Source organism: Penaeus japonicus, unplaced genomic scaffold, assembly GCF_977035675.1.
Source record: "Penaeus japonicus unplaced genomic scaffold, GWHDUDI00000001_assembly GWHDUDI00000015, whole genome shotgun sequence".
NCBI classification, from domain to species: Eukaryota; Metazoa; Arthropoda; class Malacostraca; order Decapoda; family Penaeidae; genus Penaeus; species Penaeus japonicus.
Genome location: NW_028234417.1, coordinates 30,841,062 through 30,861,061, shown reverse-complemented (window position 1 = coordinate 30,861,061; position 20,000 = coordinate 30,841,062). Strand labels below are relative to the sequence as shown.

Sequence of the window (20,000 nt, the reverse complement as noted above, 5' to 3'; positions counted from 1 at the left end):
ACCGAACATTTAAGAGACCAAAGACGGAATACCCCTAGTGAGTAGTTTCAAGGTCACGAGAACACACTCGTGCCGCCCTTTTTTTTGTTTTCCTTATTGCTCTTTTCAGAGGAGGGATAAAAATCATCTTAGCTATATAAAGGCGGAAGTGCGGCGGTGCTGCTGTCGCTAGCCATCAAAAACAACCTTCTTTCCCAGATCCTTCGAGACGTGTCTGACTAAGAGAACTTGGTGGGGTTTCCGGAAACGAGTCAAATGGGAGAAAATGATTATTACCTTTACAAAAGAACGTAGCGCAATGGCTCTCTTGCGTGACCCGGAAGTAGGGCAGAGAGCCAGCAGATCAACGTTTCAATTGTTTATACAGATTTACACGATGGGCCTTGACTCTTGATAATTCTATGTCATTTTCATCTAATATTTATGTTCGAGTAAAAATAAATTTGGTCATTAACTAGCAATATGTTAATTCAAAATAAAAAACTAAATAATTAAAAACTATAACATCAATTAAGCTTATCATGGATATTGCAATGATTATATTTTTAAAAAAATTATTAATGATACCGGTATCATTACACTGGTAACGATAAAACAAAATGCCATCACGAAAATGTAATAACATTAACAAAAATAAAGCAATAAAGATAAACGTAATGAATATTATGAATACTATTTTTACAGTATCAAAAACAACTATTGCAGTATCATATGTGATATGACATGACAAAAAAGATAACAAGAAATGATATATCACAATTAACATGTTGATCTAAGAAGCACAATAACAATTTTACAGTGTTCTTTATCTACACTATCACATTTCCAACCATTATTTATTTTATCTATCATCAAATGTATTATTACTAATTGCAATGATAATTTAACGTTAGAATTACAATACCACCAATTCTATTTATATAACAACTACAATAACCATAAATAGTAATTGTAACTATAAGGTATCTGCTTTGACCTTGATGAACAAACACATTTAGATGCTGCTGCGCTTCAAAGCAGCAGAAGCAGAAGTAAAAGCAGAAGTAGTAGTAGTAGCTGTAGTAGTAGTAGTAGTAGAAGTAGTAGTCGTAGTAGCAGAAGTAATAGGATGAGGATCATTATCGTATTTGTTATCATAATTAACATTAAGAACCAGTTACTGTATCAAAGGAATTGGAAATTAGTAGTAATAGTAGTAGTAGTAGTCGTAGTAGTAGCTGTAGTCGTAGTCGTAGTAGTAGGATGAGGATCATTATCGCATTGTTATCATAATTAACATTAAGAACAACCAGTTACTGTATCAAATGAATGGGAAATTGCATTTTCAGTGATAATGATAGCAATTATAACAGTTCTAGTATTAAATTTGTAAGTACTGTATCATATCATTTGTAGTAACAATAGCAGTAGTAATTTGGTGCATATTGCCAGTAATGATATAGTAACACGAATGGTTGATAATGATGCAAATAATGGTAATATTCATAATTATAACCAAATAATAAGAATAGAATGTATAGAATTGCAATATGGCAAAACTTATAATAATAATATTAATTTTAATAATAACAATAAGAAAATAACTATGATGACGATAGTCATAATAATAATGATGGTAAATATTTAAGATAATATTTAGATTCCGTTAAAGAAATTCAGTTAAAAATGCCCCCAAAATAAATATATAAACTAGCCATAGTGAAAAAAACATAGATGGCGCTAAAAAAAATAATAATAAATAAATAAATAAAATGAAATTAATAAATAAACACGCCAAATTTTTGAGATGGGAGCCAAGATCGGTGGGGAAAAAAAATCCTATACAGGTTGACCATTTCAAAACCAAGTGTGATAAAAGGTCACACTGTAAAATTGGTCGTTTAATTTGAAAAAAAAAATAAATAAAAAATAAATTACACTCCCTCTACAAAAGGTCAACAAGTACGTTGGACACCATTTGAAAAAGTCCACTAACTCTAAAGCGAAGGTCGCACGTTTCTGCATTCATTAGCGTTATATAACACTGGCTGGCGAAGTTAGTCGGGGTGAGTTGACGGTCGGGAATTCTATACATTGCGGTTCGATCACGTTTAAATGGGTTGCATTATTAATTAGGGTATTTATCCTTCTCTGGTGCCTTTTTTTATGCCGTAATGTGTGTTTGTGATCTATCTCTCTTTCTCTTTCTCTCCCTGCCTGCCCCTCTCTCTCTCTCTCTCTCTCTCTCTCTCTCTCTCTCTCTCTCTCTCTCTCTCTCTCTCTCTCTCTCTCTCTCTCTCTCTCTCTCTCTCTCCCCCTCCCTCGTTCTCCCATCTTCCCATTATTATTATTACGTCCTCTTCCTTACATTCTTTCTCTCTCAGTCTCTCTCATCTGCTTATCCCCTGCTACCTACCCCCATGTCTTCTACGCTTCCAATTCATCTTATTTTCCTTACTTTTACCTCCTTTTATTGCATGCTAACGATCAATGTCGTCGTGTTAAACATGCGAACTCACGCGACGTAACGAAATCTGCATCACAAAAACGTACGTCACAGTCGTCACAACGCATTTTTTCTTTTTTCTTTTAATTCCTAAAGCCGACCAACGTCAGCAAGCTCTGTACCCTTGAACTTTAAACTGCCAACCCACAAACTTAAGATGAAAGGGTAAAAATAGAGCAAATAGACACACATTCAATACGTAAGTACATACACAGACTAAACGAGGCGCGCGCGCATACGCACCCATACACACACACACATATATATATACATACACATACATATACATACATACGTACACACATACATATACATATATACACACATACATATATACATACATATATACAAACACACACGTAAAAAAAAAATAAGAAATAAAAATCTGTTCACTAATATTCAATATTTCGATCAAATTAAAACAGATTGCCTAAGGAAGTGTTGCAATCGCTTTATCAGTATCAACAACGAATAAAAAAATAATAATAAGGTACATGTAAATCAATTGTCATTTCCGAAATACGATATATAATTAAGGAAATGACGTTTATTGACTTTGTCGGCTTAAAAAAAAAGAAAAAAGAAAGAAAGAAAAAAAAAACGGATACAGGTGTGTGTGCAAGCAGGCACTAACGTTTACATCCGCACATGAAAAAAAGCTTACATGCAACACACACATACATATATTACAAACAATCATGAACTTGTATATTGTACATGTACAAGTATATACGGGGGTTAATAAATAACATATATACAGAAGCGCCTACACACACACATACATACATACACATATATATACACACATACATATATATACATACACACATACATATACATATACATACACACACACAAACAAACACACACACACACAAACACACACACACACACACCTTGTGACCGTGAACTCAGACCATTAATTACAGACCTTACTAATGAGTCGCCATCAAACATTTAAATTGGTGATTATGGACATCAATTCAACGTCCTGATTGGCTGAAGTGATCAGCTCGCTACCGGGATAAAAGGCAGTTTATGTTCTGATTACTCGATAGTCTCGTTACCAGGAGAGTAACAGGGAAATCAGAATATTATTGTTTACAGTAATAGGGAAATCAGGATATTCTCGCTATCAGGAGAGTAACCGGGAAATAGGATATCCTCACTATCACCAATAGGGAAATCAGGATATTCTCGCTATCAGGAGTAACCGGGAAATAGGATATCCTCACTATCACCAATAGGGAAATCAGGATATTCTCGCTATAAGGAGAGTAACAGGGAAATAGGATATCTTCGCTATCAGTAATAGGGAAATCAGGATATTCTCGCTATCAGGAGAGTAACAAGGAAATATGATATCTTCGCTATCAGTAATAGGGAAATCAGGATATTCTCGCTATCAGGAGTAACCGGGAAATAGGATATCCTCGCTATCAGTAATAGGGAAATCAGGATATTCTCGCTGTCAGGAGAGTAACAGGGAAATAGGATATCCTCACCATCAGCAATAGGGAAATCAGGATATTCTCGCTATCAGGAGTAACCGGGAAATAGGATATCCTCGCTATCAGTAATAGGGAAATCAGGATATTCTCGCTATCAGTAATAGGGAAATCAGGATATTCTCGCTATCAGTAATAGGGAAATAAGGATATTCTCGCTATCAGTAATAGGGAAATCAGGATATTCTCGCTGTCAGGAGAGTAACAGTGAAATAGGATGTCCTTGTTATCAGTAATAGGGGAAACTAGGCTGCTTATTCATAAAAAGGACTCACTGTCCCTTTATTAATAAAACTAAATTCATAGAGGCGTTTCTCATGATTTATCAAATATTTTACCGGGAAAATCAATACAACAAACATTTAGATCTAATCTTTAAAAAATATATTAATAAAAAAAAAAAACGATAACCACGTGAAACGAAAGCGACTCGCTTACACAAACACAAACGAAAAACAAATAAATAACTAAATAAATAAATAAATAAAGCAATTCCGTATCGCAAGACACTGAAATAATTGTCGGGTCAAGGAAGCAAGCGCCATAAGGAAGTAAGCCACTGACTGGGAAACGAATTACTATAAAAGTAACAAACCACCAACAAGGTAACTCACACACACACACAAGGAAACAAAGACACACCAACTAGTATAAACAAACCACTGACAAGGAAACTAACCTCAAACATGGAAACAATTCTCTACCACGGAAACAAGTAAACAAAGCACTAACAAGGAAACAAGCCATTAACAAGCAAACAAACCACCAAGAAAACAAAGCATTATCAAAGTAAACAAAGCACTAATGAAACAAACCACCACCAAGTAAACAAAGCACTAACAAGGAAACAAACCAAGTAAACAAAACACTAACAACTTAACAAAGCACTAACAAGGAAACAAACCACCAAGTAAACAAAGCACTAACAAGGAAACAAACCACCACCTAGTAAACAAAGCACTTACAACTTAACAAAGCACTAACAAAGATAACCTCTACCAAGAAAACAAGTAACAATGGAAACAAACCTCTACCAAAGAAAACAAGCCACCAAGTAAACAAAGCCCAAACAATTAAACTAACAAAGGAAACAAACCTCTACCAAAGAAAACAAGCCACCAAGTAAACAAAGGCCAAACAAGTAAACAAACTACTAACAAAGGAAACAAGCCACTAACAGGGAAACAAAGGCAAGACCGGCTTTTCCTCACACAACCATAAAAGCCGAAAGACTCACCTTACACCAGGCTGTCTGCCACGCTGTCCTGCCGCAATGCTGGTCTTTGCTTGCCGCGTCTGGATCTATTCTGCAATTTTCTGCAATCTTGCACTCGTACGACTTTTGAGGCAAATGTTATTCATCTCCAGGTTTTGAAAGAATGGTGTAGGGGCGACGCAAGCATTTCTCTTTGCTATTCGTTCTCGTTCTTGTTTTCTCTCTCTTTCCCCTCTCCCTCCCTCTCTCTTTCCCCTCTCCCTCCCTCTCTCTCTCTTTCCCCTCTCCCTCCCTCTCTCTCTCTTTCCCCTCTCCCTCCCTCTCTCTCTCTTTCCCCTCTCCCCTCTCCTCTCCCCTCCCCTCTCTCTCCCTCTCCCTCTCCCCTCCCCTCTCTCTCTTCCTCCCTCCCTCCCTCCCTCCCTCTCTCTCTCTCCCCCTCTCTCTCTCTCTCTCTCTCTCTCTCTCCTCTCTCTCTCCTCTCTCTCTCTCTCTCTCTCTCCCTCTCTCTCCCTCTCTCCCTCTCTCTCTCTCTCTCTCTCTCTCTCTCTCTCTCTCTCTCTCTCTCTCTCTTTTCCTCCCCCCCCCCTCTCTCTCTCTCTCTCTTCCTCCCCCCCCCCTCTCTCTCTCTCTCTCTCTCTCTCTCTCTCTCTCTCTCTCTCTCTCTCTCTCTCTCTAGTCTTAAAAATAACGAAAAACTATTATCAATGCCTGAATCTACAGCTGTATAGCTTACAAACACATAATTTCACTTCACGGAAACCCACCTAAATAAATGCCTTGACGGGAACTGACGGGTAATTTACTTACACGCTTGATCTATAGCTCTTTCATTCCCTTTGCATATATTAGTATCCCAAACTAATAAAAAAATGCCACCGCCTGTCATATATATTTATCGTTGATTCGTCAATTCTTTTACATATTGTAATCCATTTCAGAAGTCCATTATAATCATCTCATTCCTAATAAATATACACCCTATTAGAGAATCATTAGAATCATCCGTATTAAAGATCCACAATAAAAAAAATCCTGTGATTATGTTTGGGGAGTCCTACTTAATATGCAAGCAAACTAAGGCATAAGAGAATAGTGTTATTCTGCATCAATAGCCTTAGTAAGTCCCTCTTGAACGTAGGCGGCGCAAGGGAGTGGTCTTTCAGGCTAACTATAAACCTTTGTACAATTTGCTTTCTAATGACAGGAAAGGGCAAAGCTATCCGGATAGCCTGGCCATGAATGCTTTCCTTGCTATATATCCAGGGAGGATCTTTGCCATGGTGTTATGTACAGTAATTATTTTTCTTTTTCTTTTTATTTCTCTTATCTTCTCTCTGCCCGCCTGCCTCCCTCTCTCTCTCTCTCTCTCTCCCTCTCACTCACTCTCACTCTCTCTCTCTCTCTCTCTCTCTCTCTCTCTCTCTCTCTCTCTCTCTCTCTCCTTCTCTCTCTCCTTCTCTCTCTCCTTCTCCTTCTCCTTCTCCTTCTCCCCCTCTCTCCCTCTCTCTATTTCGTTCTTACCTTTCGTTCTCCCTCGCTTTTTGTATTCATTTCATACATAAAACCTTTAGCGCTATTCTTAATAAAGAAAAAGTCAGACTGGCATAAAAATATACGTTCAACGACCAGTTTAGAATTATACATCAGAAATCTACCACACGTTCTCGTCCTCCCTCCCCCCTCCCCCCCCTTCTACCAGCAAACCTGGGGTATTAATATAACTTCCAATTAGGAATAGCCCCTTACCCTCTCCCCCCCCTCCATTCCTCCCTCTCATCCCCTCCCCTACCCATCCTTCCCTCCCTCCCCCCATCCCATCCCAACCTCCCCTCCCCCTCTCTTCCCCTGGCCCATCCCATCCCATCCCATCCCTCCCCCCCTACCACAGCACCCCACCGATCCTAAAATGGTCGACAATTATTCTCATCTCCTCAAACAATTACCCATTAGGACCTGTTAATTGCTAATTTCCGCACCAGCCACTTGGCGATCAGGGGCGTACATGATGGGGGTATGGGGGTAGGGAGGTGGGGGGAGGTGTAGTAGTTGTAGAAGGATTGTTGTTGTAGTTGTAATGGATAATTAGCGTTGTAGGTTAATGTTGTATCGAATAATTAAGGTTGTAAGTAACTGTTGTTGTAGTATTTAAGGTTGTAGGTAACTTGTTGCAATAATGAAGGTTGTAGTTCACTGTTGTAGTTATAGTGGGTGATTGCAGTTGCCGAATTTTACTATTATCTTTACAGTGAATAATTTTGACTCAATGTAATAGTGGTTGTTGTGTTAACGAAAAATTGATACTCATAACAGACATGACTTTTTAACCCTTACAATATATATCTAATTACAATGTTTATTAAATATAACTTTTCATAACGTATTTATCCATTTTCAGATGATGGCAAGATGGGTTGCAGAAGTTGACAGTGCAAGGGACGGCAATTGTGTCTGCAGTGGGTGATTCCAGTAACTAGATGGACACAATAACATTTGTAAAGAGAATTTCCGATAATAACTTTTACCAACTGTAATACCCGGATCTATATAAGACACATTAACATTCTGGAATATAGCTTCAACGAATCCCTTATAACTAAAGCAATTTGCATGATAAAAAAAAAATGTATGATTGGATAATCGTTTGAAAAAAGACGCGTGTTTTATGGACCGACCATACTGGAGGCGAGGGGGGAGGGGGAGAAGGGGTGTGGGTGGGGGAGGGGGTAGAAGGGGTGTGGGTGGGGGAGGGGGAGGAGGGGTGTGGGTGGGGGAGGGTGGAGAAGGGGTGTGGGTGGGGGAGGGTAGAGAAGGGGTGTGGTTGGGGGCAGGGGGAAGGGTGTGGGTGGGGGAGGGTGGAGAAGGGGTGTGGGTGCGAGTGGGAGAGGGTGGGCGGTGTGAGGGTAAAGGCGGTCCTTGTAATGAGAGATGTCTGGCGTTCTCCTAAACAGCTGACCTCATTAAAAATATTGGGGAAAAAAAGAGAGCAGTTAGGCCTACATGGCCAAAAGGCTGCTGTATTAGTGAATGAAATAGAGTTGATTTTTTCATCCTTTTGACACCTTTTCACCATATAACTACTTAAATCTATATCAATAACTATAACGAACTTACAATTCAACGTAAAGTCACAAACCACTTTACGGAGTAATGACCAATAGGCAAAGACAAATTTTAAAATGGCAACCATTAGCCATTTATGCTAATAGGGTCATTAGCATTCAACCTGAAAAATGGAAAATTTAAAAATGAGGGAGAAAAAAGATTTGTAAAGTGAGAGGGCAAAAATTTACCGGAAGCTCGCACGAGAGAGAGAGAGAGAGAGAGAAAGAAAGAGAGAGAGAGAGAGAGAGGGGGGGGGGGGGGGGGAGAGGGGGGGAGAGAGAGAGAGAGAGAGAGAGAGAGAGGGAGAGAGAGAGAGAGAGAGAGAGAGAGAGAGAGAGAGAGAGAGAGAGAGAGAGAGAGAGAGAGAGAGAGAGAGGGGGGGGGGGGGGGTGAGAGAGAGAGAGAGGGGGGGGGGGAGAGAGAGAGAGAGAGGGGGGAGAGAGAGAGAGAGAGAGAAAGGGAGAGGGAGAGGGAGAGGGAGAGGGAGAGGGAGAGGGAGAGGGAGAGGGAGAGGGAGAGGGAGAGTGAGAGTGAGAGTGAGAGAGAGAGTATAAGTGTGAAAGAGTGAGTGTGAGTGTAGTGTGCACAATATACATGCCCGAACTTGCGTGTGCGTGTGCATGCATGCCAGCGTAAAAGTGTGTGCCAGCCAGTCAGCCAGCCAGCACGCCCAGCCGTCCAGCCGCCCACCTGCCCACTTCCAAAACATCGATATACCCGCACGTGCCTGTCCATCGATCTGCCCAACCCACCACCCCGGACACGCGCGCGGCTTCCAGAACCACGTGTTATGGGAGGGGAGGGGAGGGGAGGCAGGGAGAATGATTAGGTGGGTGAGTGGGGGAGGAGAGAAAGGAAAGGAAGGTGGGAGGGATGTGGGTTGGAACAGGGAAACAGAAAATGAGGGAGGGAGAAAAGAGAGGTGGCAGAGAGAGAAAGGGGGGAGGGGGGGAAAGAGAGAGAGAGAGGAGGGAGAGGAGAGAGTAGGAGGGGAAAGGGAGAAAAGGAGGCGAAGGGAGGAATGGAGAGGGAGGGGAGGAAAGGAGGGGGAGGGGAGAGGGAGAGGGAGAGATAGCACGTGGTGCTATAGAAATCAAATCTTTTTGATGATAATTAGCGGCGAATAAGAGCAGCAGCTTTTCATTTTTGTCCCTTGCAGGAATGATAAAAATCGCACACTACCCGTATGATTTTTTGAGTGATTAAACGGTGCTAAATTTCAGTCACCATAGACAAAAGGTACATCTCTAATGGGTGAAATGTTCTGGATATCTAGGGGCGATCATTACTCCTTTTTTGCTGTCACTCCCAATGCTATTGCTATTATACTTAATACTACATATATTAATACCACTGCTGCAGTACTTCCAAACATCTTGAATAAAAGTTCCTTCAATTCAAAGGTTTACCTACTTCCTACTGCGTTTCCCTTCAGTACTTGTAAAATAAGAAATTCCAGAACGGACATGTACATAAAAAGGGTAATGATACAAATAGAATTCAATAAAAAAAATAAAAAAATGTAGTTTTTCCCGCCAAATCCACGCACGTTCATTCATGGCTGGAAAAGCGCGGGAAATTGCGTCAACTTCCGTACACACGCCGGGCCAACCTCGTTACTACGAACCCGATCTCCTTCTCTGCATAAATAACGACAAAAAAAAACTCCACACATCTGTGAAATACACACCACGATCAATAACCGTGGATGTGTGGGGGGGGGAGGGGGAGAAAAAAAAGGATGTGACTGAATGAGGAATGGACGTTAAGTGTGCATATTCTTAAAATAGAATTAATAAAAAAAAAAAGCATGCAGCCCGGCGTCTGCTGTACGTACTGCGCAATAACCTAATTACAGTGGCATTTGGTAGCTCTTTGGCCGGGTGCTTTACGATGGAATTTTTATCCTTAATTTTTTATTTCCATTAATTACAGGGACTCAATTCACCGATCTATCAGCAATATAAAGCAATTGTTTTTAGTTATAAGATCTATTTATAGATTATCTATACCATGAAAGAGATTCCCTTGTTCAGGCACATAAGAATGCAAACGAAAGAGAACTTCAGTCAAGTAAATGCATTCAATTAATAGTCGATATATAAACTAACACTTGAAGTTGCATACAAATACTTAAAATTAGTTGCCAATATGGATAAGTGGAGTGAATTACTCTGTGTGTGTGTGTGTGTGTGTGTGTGTGTGTGTGTGTGTGTGTGTGTGTGTGTGTGTGTGTGTGTGTGTGTGTGTGTGTGTGTGTGAGAGAGAGAGAGAGGGGGGGGAGGGAGGGAGAGAGGGGAGGAGGGAGAGAGGGGAAGAGGGAGAGAGGGAGGGAAAAGAGAGAGAGAAGAGAAGAGAAGAGAAGAGAAGAGAAGAGAAGAGAAGAGAAGAGAAGAGAAGAGAAGAGAAGAGAAGAGAAGAGAAGAGAAGAGAAGAGAAGAGAAGAGAAGAGGAGAGGAGAGGAGAGGAGAGGAGAGAAGAGAAGAGAAGACAGACAGAGGAATACGAGACAAACCCCCTCAAATAAATAAATAAATAAATAAATAAATAAATAAATAATAATACCAAACAACCGAACAAGAGCAGGCAAACAAGGGAAACTAACCTTGGCTTTGACACAAGTGTGAGAGAACGTGATTAAGCACACGAATCCACGAGACGGTTTTCGAGAAAAGGTGTGTTTGTTTTCGTTGTTACTCTGTGAGAGTGCGGTTTTGTACGAGTGTGTCTGGTGTCTACTTGTGTTTTGTCTAATGACGTTATTGATATTTATATGATAAAATGTTTGCGTCTATGAAAGGGCTAACCGTTCAATGATTTTATAATTCATACGTATCGTAATATAGCGTCCTATCAAATTCATAATCACCACAACAGCCATCATCGTCATTTTGGTACAAATAATCAAATCACCTTGTTTGTCTAGTAAAAAAAAGTCTGGATTCATGAAACTGCATGACCCACCGGCAGATTTTCCAAGGGATCTGGTCAATTTCATGCACATGCAGTCAACCACCCTTACCAAGGGGCCTTTTCATTTCAAACGCACTTGAGTGTCACGTACACATCGACCGGGAGGATGGAATTTGAGAAGAGGGGGAGGGGGAGGGGAGGGGGAGGGGGGAGGGGATTGGATTGAAGGGGAAAGAAAGAGAGGAAAGGTTAATAAATAAATAAATATGAATATATATTATATATATTTATATATATATATATGAAAGAGAGGGGGGGGGATGGAATAAGAGGGGAAGAAATTGAAGTAAAGGGTGAAAAAGAGAGGGAGGGGGGAAGGAGGTGGGAAGGGAATGAGAAGATTGATATATGGGGAGTGGCAGAGGCCAAGTATGCTATGTATTATGAAAGGGCTAGAGAAAAGTACTTTAATCTGATAAGCGTGATACGGAGTATAGCAACAGGTCCGTTTCTGTTTCTCCGAATGTGGTAGTGTGACTTCGTGGAAAGCCGCTAGCCTCTCGAAAGGCCGAAATTCGTAAGAAAAATAAAAAGGGGAGCGGTAATTAATTGGAATTTAAGATCCGGAGGTATAGACTGTTTATAAGGGGAGACATGTTCACGAGTTTACGCTTTTTATCAACGCTTTGCATTTACTGGGATAGAAATAATGTGGAAAAAGCGCATATAACCGCACAGGTGTGTGAACACGTGTAGAACTATCAGATACGTTAGTGTGGCCTCAGCACATAATGTTAATGATATTCTACTACGTACAGACAAACAGACATACTGTACACGAACGCATGCACAAACAAGCAAACAAACTATAACGGGTATAGAAGATACATTGGTCATTAATAAGAAATAAATTAAATATTCACAATACAGTCATGTCATTACCCAATTTCAGCTAAAGATTTGAGAGTAACGTTGAGTAGCAGGAGGAAGGGGGGAGGGGGAGGAAGGAAGGGGAAAGGGGGGAGATTGAGGGAGAATTGTAAATTCAAACGACACCATAAGTTGCTCTATTATTTCGAAGTTCCAGCTCTGTTTTTAATGATACTAGTGCATAGTGCAAGCGATATTACAAAAAAAAACAATAATTATAATGGAAGTGAAAATGACAATCACAATAACAGCAACAACAACAACAGAACATGACGAGAAAATGTTGCTTAGTTGCTTAGCAAGTGTTCGGTCACCTGAGGATAGATGCTTAGAGAACCAACTGCAATTATATCAACGTCAAATATCGTGTTATAGAGAACCACACAACTTCGGAACTCCTTTCCACCGTGTAAATGGTCCCGCCAAGAATTTGCTAAATTTTACTGATCTACAGACATTGGACAATACCAAGTTGTAATTTGCAAAAAGTTATTTGAAATTGAAACTACTCGACAGTTTGCAATTCGTCAACCAGCTGTTCAGTTTTAACATTTATTTACGTAGAGAGATTTTCAGTATTACATTTCCCGTATGGTTCTTGTTTCACTATATAACTAATACTGGCTTTCCTGTCAAAAATACAGAATCTATTTATAAATAAACATTATGAGGGTCTCGGCCGTGACACTTGTCAAATTTGTTCCACTGAACCATTGTACAACTGAATTAATTTGATTGAACTAAACAGCTGTGATCCAATTCCTTTGAATTCGTTTTTCTTTTGTCTATCAGACTCGACGCGAAATACTGGGAAAAGAGAGAGAGAGAGGGAGGGAGGGAGGGAGGGGGGGGGAGGGAGGGAGAGGGAGAGGGAGAGGGAGAGAGAGGGAGAGAGAGAGGGAGAGAGAGAGGGAGAGAGAGAGAGAGAGAGAGAGAGAGAGGGTGTGGAGAGGGAGAGATGGGGAGGGAGGGAGGGAGAGAGACAGAGAGAGAGAGAGAGAGAGAGAGAGAGAGAGAGAGAGAGAGAGAGAGAGAGAGAGAGAGAGAGAGAGAGAGAGAGAGAGAGAGAGAGAGAGAGAGGAGAGAGAGAGAGAGGAGAGAGAGAGAGAGAGAGAGAGAGAGAGAAAGAGAAGAGAAGAGAAGAGAAGAGAAGAGAAGAGAAGAGAAGAGAAGAGAAGAGAAGAGAAGAGAAGAGAAGAGAAGAGAAGAGAAGAGAAGAGAAGAGAAGTGTGGGGGGGAGGAAGGGAGGGAGAGGCTGGGGAGAAACAGGAAGGAGGAGGCAGGCAGTAGGGTAAGGAGAGGGAGAAAGGTTTTCCTGACAGTAATACAAATACTTTGTAATCTATTTATAAATAAACATTATATGGGTCTCGGTCATCTCACCTATCACATTTGAAGCATTGTACAACTGAATTAATTTGATTGAACTAAACAGCTGTGAACCAATTCATTTGAATCCGTTTTATTTCTTTTATCAGACGACGCGAAATACTGGGAGGGAGGGAGGGAGGGGGTGAGAGGGAGAGGGAGAGGGAGGGAGGGAGAGAGAGAGAGAGGGAGGGGGGGAGAGGGGGAGGGAGAGGGAGAGGGAGAGGGAGGGGGGGAGGGAGAGGGAGAGGAAGGGGAGAGAGAGAGAGGGGAGGGAGAGAGGGAGGAGAGAAGGGAGGGAGGGAGAGAGAGGGAGGGAGGGAGGAGAGGGAAGGAGGGAGGGAGGAGAGAAGGGAGAGAGAGGGGAGAGAGAGAGAGAGAGGGAAGAAGAGAAGGAAAGAGAGAGGAAGAGAGAGAGAGAGAGAGAGAGAGAGAGAGAGAGAGAGAGAGAGAGAGAGAGAGAGAGAAAAGAAAAGAAAGGGAGGGGGATTTGCGCATGATTTTCTTGTACATTAGATAACTATATCATCAAAGTAAAAAGTTTCATACGATATAACGAGTAGACACTTTATACTATGTTACCGGAACTGTCTTTCAACATACTAAAATTACAGAATAAATGAACCAGTCAATAAAAAAGTTCATTCTTATGCCATAACAACTCACATTTAACTAATCAACATACGAGATTAGTTAAACAACTATAATATATATGAAATATTAAGTTTCCTTTCCTATCCTTTACAATGCCCGGTTTAAGCGACTGATCTAAATAGTTCATATCAAAGGCTTTTGAGGAAAAATACCAATAACCAACAAAATGATAAAACCAAAAAAAAATAATAATATAATCATAGAAACGTTAATGATGAACTGGTATTACTGTCGATGTTAAAATAAAAATAATAATCAAAAGTTTATCATAAACAACTAATAGAATAATAATTATCAAATACCAAATTATTAAGTACAAAAGAATAAGATGAACTACAGAATAAAAAATCCAACAATAAAATAAACGATTGGGATCCGTTATAGACATCAACGGACCAACAATCGCATTTCCTTTCATCAAATCTACGAACAACCATTCAACCAAAACCACCAATCAAAATTCACATCGAAAATCCAAATACAAAAAAGTAAACTTAATCACTAATGTCAACCTATAAAAAAGAAGAAAAAAAAGTTACCAAATTACTCACACAAAAAAGAAAAAAAAAGTATAAAAAAAGGTAAACCTTTACAGACCTTCAAATGCTTCTTCAGGAACGTCACCTTTTGGCGGTCAACGGGGGTCTCTGCGCCCTCCTCGAAGATTAGCTCTTGAGCCTCCACGCCTCGAAGAATCACTTCTTGTCCAGAAGCCTCAAACTCCATGCTAATTAAGAACAAACACGAGAAAGAAAATAGTAGGTCTTTTACCTTCGTTGGCAATTCCTGGGTCTGAGGATGGGAAGGAGTTCTCCGCCAGACAGGCGCCATCGGCCTCTTCGAGTGGCGCCTTTGGTCGTAGTTCGAGGGCGCCCTGATTGGCTGAGGCCCTTCGATGTCTGGGTCTTCGCGGCCGCTCATTCGTCGGCGGATTTTTCCCACACTCGGGAGAATATTTCTTCTCCAATCAAAGTTCTTCTGATTATTTTGCTTTCGAAGTTTGTTTGATTGTTATGCTATTCTAATGATTATGTGTTGGACAAAATATATATACTAATGGTAAACGTTAATTCTTGCCAGCAACGACTTCAATTACAAAATATGATAAGCACTCAAGCACTTGTTTCTTCAATCAAATGGCGATATTGAAATAATGTGCAAATTTTAGAATTCGAGATTTTCGGTCATATGACTTGTTCGATACGGAACAGCCTTCACGCACACACACACACACACACACACACACACTCACTCACTCTCTCTCTCTCTCTCTCTCTCTCTCTCTCTCTCTCTCTCTCTCTCTCTCTCTCTCTCTCTCTCTCTCTCTCTTCTCTCTCTTCTTCTCTCTCTCTTCTTTCTCTCTCTTCTCCTCCTCCTCCTCCTCCTCCCTCCTCTCCTCCTCATCCTCCTCTCCTCCTCCTCTCCTCCTCTCTCTCCTCTTTCCTCTCCTCTTCCTCTCTCTCCCTCTCCCTCTTTCTCTCCCTCCCCCTTCCCTCTCCCTCTCCCTCCTCCTCTCCCTCTCCTCCCCCTTTCCCTCTCCCTCTCCCTCTCCCTCTCTCTCTCGTATAATGTGCGTGTTTCCTATTGTAACCATTATTCTGGAACCTTTCTTAATTAATCCGTGACTGGTGATGGAATATAATTTTCAAGGAAAGTTTCGTCTAATTGATGTAGTTTTGCTTCCGTTAGAATCCGCAAATTACCCTTTTCCACGGACCCTTTCCTAGTACAGCTCTCGTCCAGTAATACAGTATATTTATGCAGGCTGTGGAAATTAATGGTTGGAGGTGAATAGATAGTAAGAACAAAAATTAAAATTACTCCTTTAAGGTGAAAACTTCTTATAGATCTATCACAAAGTCTCATGTGACGTGTCTTTTTTAAGCTTCCATTACTCTTCCTAAGTCAAGTTTTCTCTGTTTCGTTTTTTTTTTTCTTTCTATTTTTTACTTTCATTCCTCTTATTATTACTTTATTTCCTATTGTTTGCACTACCGTAGTATATATCAGTACGGGAAGAGAGTTAGATCATTTGTAGTGTTAGCGCACATGAAAGTGTTCAGTCATATCGGTATAATAGCTGCTAGTATACTATATTCCTCTATTTTTGTGGGTCTAGATTCTCATTATATTTTTACTACTACTATGTTACTATAGACAGAGAAATACTAGTTTCATGATTTATAAATTATTTTGCATGAGTTAGTTTTATCTCTTGCTACTTGAAACTCTCAATAATTTGAAGATTGGTTGTGGACCTTCAGACTTAGAGAAGATCATCCGACCCCCTCTTATTTATAGGCCTAGGTTCCAATAAGGGCCGATGCATTTATGTTGGGAGACGTCAAACAAGAACAACTTTGGATTTGATACGCTGAAAAGAACGCACACAACCGCATGCTTGTGGCTCGCTCGTTTCTCTCTCTCTCTCTCTCTCTCTCACTCACTCTTCATATCTTTCTCTCTCTCTTTCTCTTCATCTCTCTTTCTCTCTCTCTCACTCACTCTTCATATCTTTCTCTCTCTCTTTCTCTTCATCTCTCTTTCTCTCTTCATCTCTCTCTCTTACGCAAATATCTACGCATTCATATATATATATATTTATATATATATATATATATATATATATTATTAGATATTATTATATAAAATATATATATATATATATATATATTATATATATTATATATATAGAATGATATTATATATATATATATATATATATATAAATATATATATATATATATATTTATATAACATCATTGGCGGACCTTCAGGAAGAACTCCCTATAGGGTATCTACACGCTATTAAAATCAATATAAATAAAACTATATCAATAGATTTATGTCTTCAAGATATAGCAATCATCATTCCTTGATCTATATACACAATAGCAACAAGTTATGTATATTTTTCTCATGTTCCCCCTATCAAAACCCCTAGACAATCTATAATCAAATGTAGTCATGTGAATACTTGAATTATGTATTGCAAATTGATGATAATGATATTGATAAGAGTTTTCCTGCTTGCTTTTCGAGCTTAACGGTGCCACGTCTCAGGTAGAATCCGGTCTAAGCTGCTTTGTTATTTTCTTGCTTGGCATTTCACTTTTTTTTTCTTCAAATCTCTCGGTATATTTTACTTCCTCTAGTTTATACTTTTATATAAAAAAGGAAAAAAATCTTACGTCATATTTCTTTCGTCCCTTGTCTTTCATATCCGGTGATTATTATTATTTTTATTTTTTTTTATTACTATCCTCAAAATAGTGATGGGTATGGAATGCAGCCATCGAAAGTTGTTTTGTATTTCCTGTTACTTCAGTGTCACCTTCAAACTCTCCCTGTGACGTCACCGAGTAAGGTGGTAGGATTTTTGCTCTTGTTTCTCGTGTTTCATTTGTCTTGGCTCAATGGACGGTTGGTCTCAAGATGTTCAGAGTAATTAAGATAAGATTGATTGCTTAGCTTTGCTCGCTCGCTCGCCCGCTCTCTCTTTCTTGTGACTCTCTCTCTCTCTCTCTCTCTCTCTCTCTCTCTCTTTCTTTCTCTTCTAAGTGCTTTGTAATTTCTAGTTGGCATTTCACTTTATTTTCTTCTTCAAATCACTCGGTATATTTTACTTTCTAGTTTACTTTTATATACTAAAATAAATAAATAGACGTTATTTTTTGTCTTGTCTTTCTTTCGGTTGCTACTATTCTTATATTCTTTTTTTTTTTTTTTTTTTTTCATTTTCCAAATAGTCGTGGGTATGGATGCAGCCTTAGCAAGATGATTTGTATTTCTGTTACTTCACAGTATTTTACATTCAATACTGGATTCACGGGTAAGGGGGCAGGGAATATTGCTTGTTTTAGTGTTTCTTGTCTGCGTCAAGGGGTTGGTACTCCAAGTCTTCTTCCAGAGTCATTAAGAAGATTGATGCTTCGCTTTGTCGTCGCTCGCCGTATCTTTCTTGTGACTCTCTTTCTATCGATACCTCCTAGCTGCTTTCACTCACTTCCTGTCTCTTGCTTCCTCTTTCCGGTCTTCTTTTTTTCTCTCTCTCTCTATTAACCTTATCTCTCTTTTACTCTCTCTCTCTCTCTTTTACTCTAAAAACGGAAAAAAATCTTACTCCATCTTTCTTTCGTCTCTTCTCTCTCTCTCCGTGATTCGGTGATTCTCTCTTTCTCCTCTCTTTCTCTCTCTCTCTCATCAAAATAGAGATGGTGAATGAATCGAAAGTTGTTCGAAAGTTCTATCTCTCTCTCTCTGTTTACTTCAAACTCACTCTCTCTCTCTCCGAGTAAGGTTCGTGAGTAAGGAGGATTCTTGCTCTCTGTTCTCGTGTTTCTCTGCCTCTCTCTCTCTCTCTCTCTCTCCGCGTGTTCAGAGTTATTTAAGAGAAGATTGAATTGGCAAGCAATCTCTCTCTCTCTCTTTCTCTCGTGAATCTCTCTATCTCTCTCTCTCTCTCTCTCTCTCTCTCTCTCTCTCGTGAATCTCTTTCTCTCTCTCTCTCTCTCTCTCTCTCTCTCTCTCTCTCTTTCTCTCTCTCTCTCTCTCTCTTTTCTCTTCTCTCTCTCTCTCTCTCTCTCTCTCTCTCTCTCTCTCTCTCTCTCTCTCTCTCTCTCTCTCTCTCTCTCTCTCTCTCTCTCTCTCTCTCTCTCTCTCTCTCGTGAATACAAATCAGTGATGATATGAATGATAACAGTGATAGGGATGATTAGCAATAATCATACCGTAAGAGTATTGACAATTAAAATAAACATAATCATAAGAACAAGAATGAAATTGATTAGGATAATATCCAAGGCAAAAATAGTGATGTTGCACACTAAAAGTGACTGTAATTGCATTATTTTGTACGGCGCGTAAATCAACTGTAAGTCTCCTTGTCCTTAAGGATGCGAAGACGGACTTAACCTTTCCTTTTCCCAGTTTTTCCTCTTTGGCAAACTATAAGGCACTGGCTTTACTGTTCCCTATAAGAGAGTTTTTTTTAAAGCTATAAGGCACTGCTTTTAGTAGATTATTTCCTATAAAGCAGTTTTTTTTCTTTCCTTTAAAAAATAAGGCACTGGTTTTACTATGCTGTTTCCAATGAGGCACCGTTTTTTTTTTCCTATATGATACTAATTTTAATCTACTATTTCATGTATTGTTCAGATTTTTATTTCCTATAAAACAATGAAGACTGCTTTTACCAGACTGTGTCCTATATTGTACGATTTTTTTCCTATTTCCTATAAGACTATAAGGCACTGATTTTACTTTACTATTTAGTATCCTATTCTTCATATTCCCCAGCCTCTCCTATTTGACAAAGCAGGATTCTAACTTAGTAAATGACATTCTAACTTAGACATCCCAGAAGGATTGCAGTAACATGAGTTATCCTTACCTCTAAGTAAATAGGAATATTCGCTCAATGTATCAGTCATATCCGAAAATTTCACTATGTGTCCTCTTAAAATTTCCACTAAAGCCATTTTCCACAACATATCTATGTGAATCTAGTTTCTCCACCCTTCTTTACATATTTAGTCTGAATCCTGACATGTTGGGCATTATCAGAGAGTGAAAGCAAACAGTGCCAAACATCTCCTTATGTTACAAAATAGATTTTTCACTATTTGTCATGAGCTTGAGAGTGACCTGAAGAGGACTCATGGCGATGTTAAAATGCACATAAAAGAGGATCAGGTGAGAGGGAGAGAGAGAGAGAGAGAGAGAGAGAGAGAGAGAGAGAGAGAGAGAGAGAGAGAGAGAGAGAGAGAGAGAGAGAGAGAGAGAGAGAGAGAGAGAGAGAGAGAGAGAGAGAGAGAGAGAGGAG

General features: G+C 39.6%; 1 protein-coding gene across 1 annotated transcript in view; it reads right to left on the bottom strand.

Annotated features, from left to right (window-relative positions):
* Positions 1 to 15,112, bottom strand: part of LOC147470412 (uncharacterized) — an 82,399-nt gene extending 67,287 nt beyond the window's left edge. Inside the window, exon 1 of the mRNA XM_086544773.1 lies at positions 14,774 to 15,112. Within this exon, the coding sequence (XP_086400899.1) occupies positions 14,774 to 15,097 (324 nt within the window). The 5' untranslated portion in view covers positions 15,098 to 15,112. The remainder of the gene's footprint in view (positions 1 to 14,773) is intronic.
* Positions 15,113 to 20,000: the final 4,888 nt, after the last annotated feature.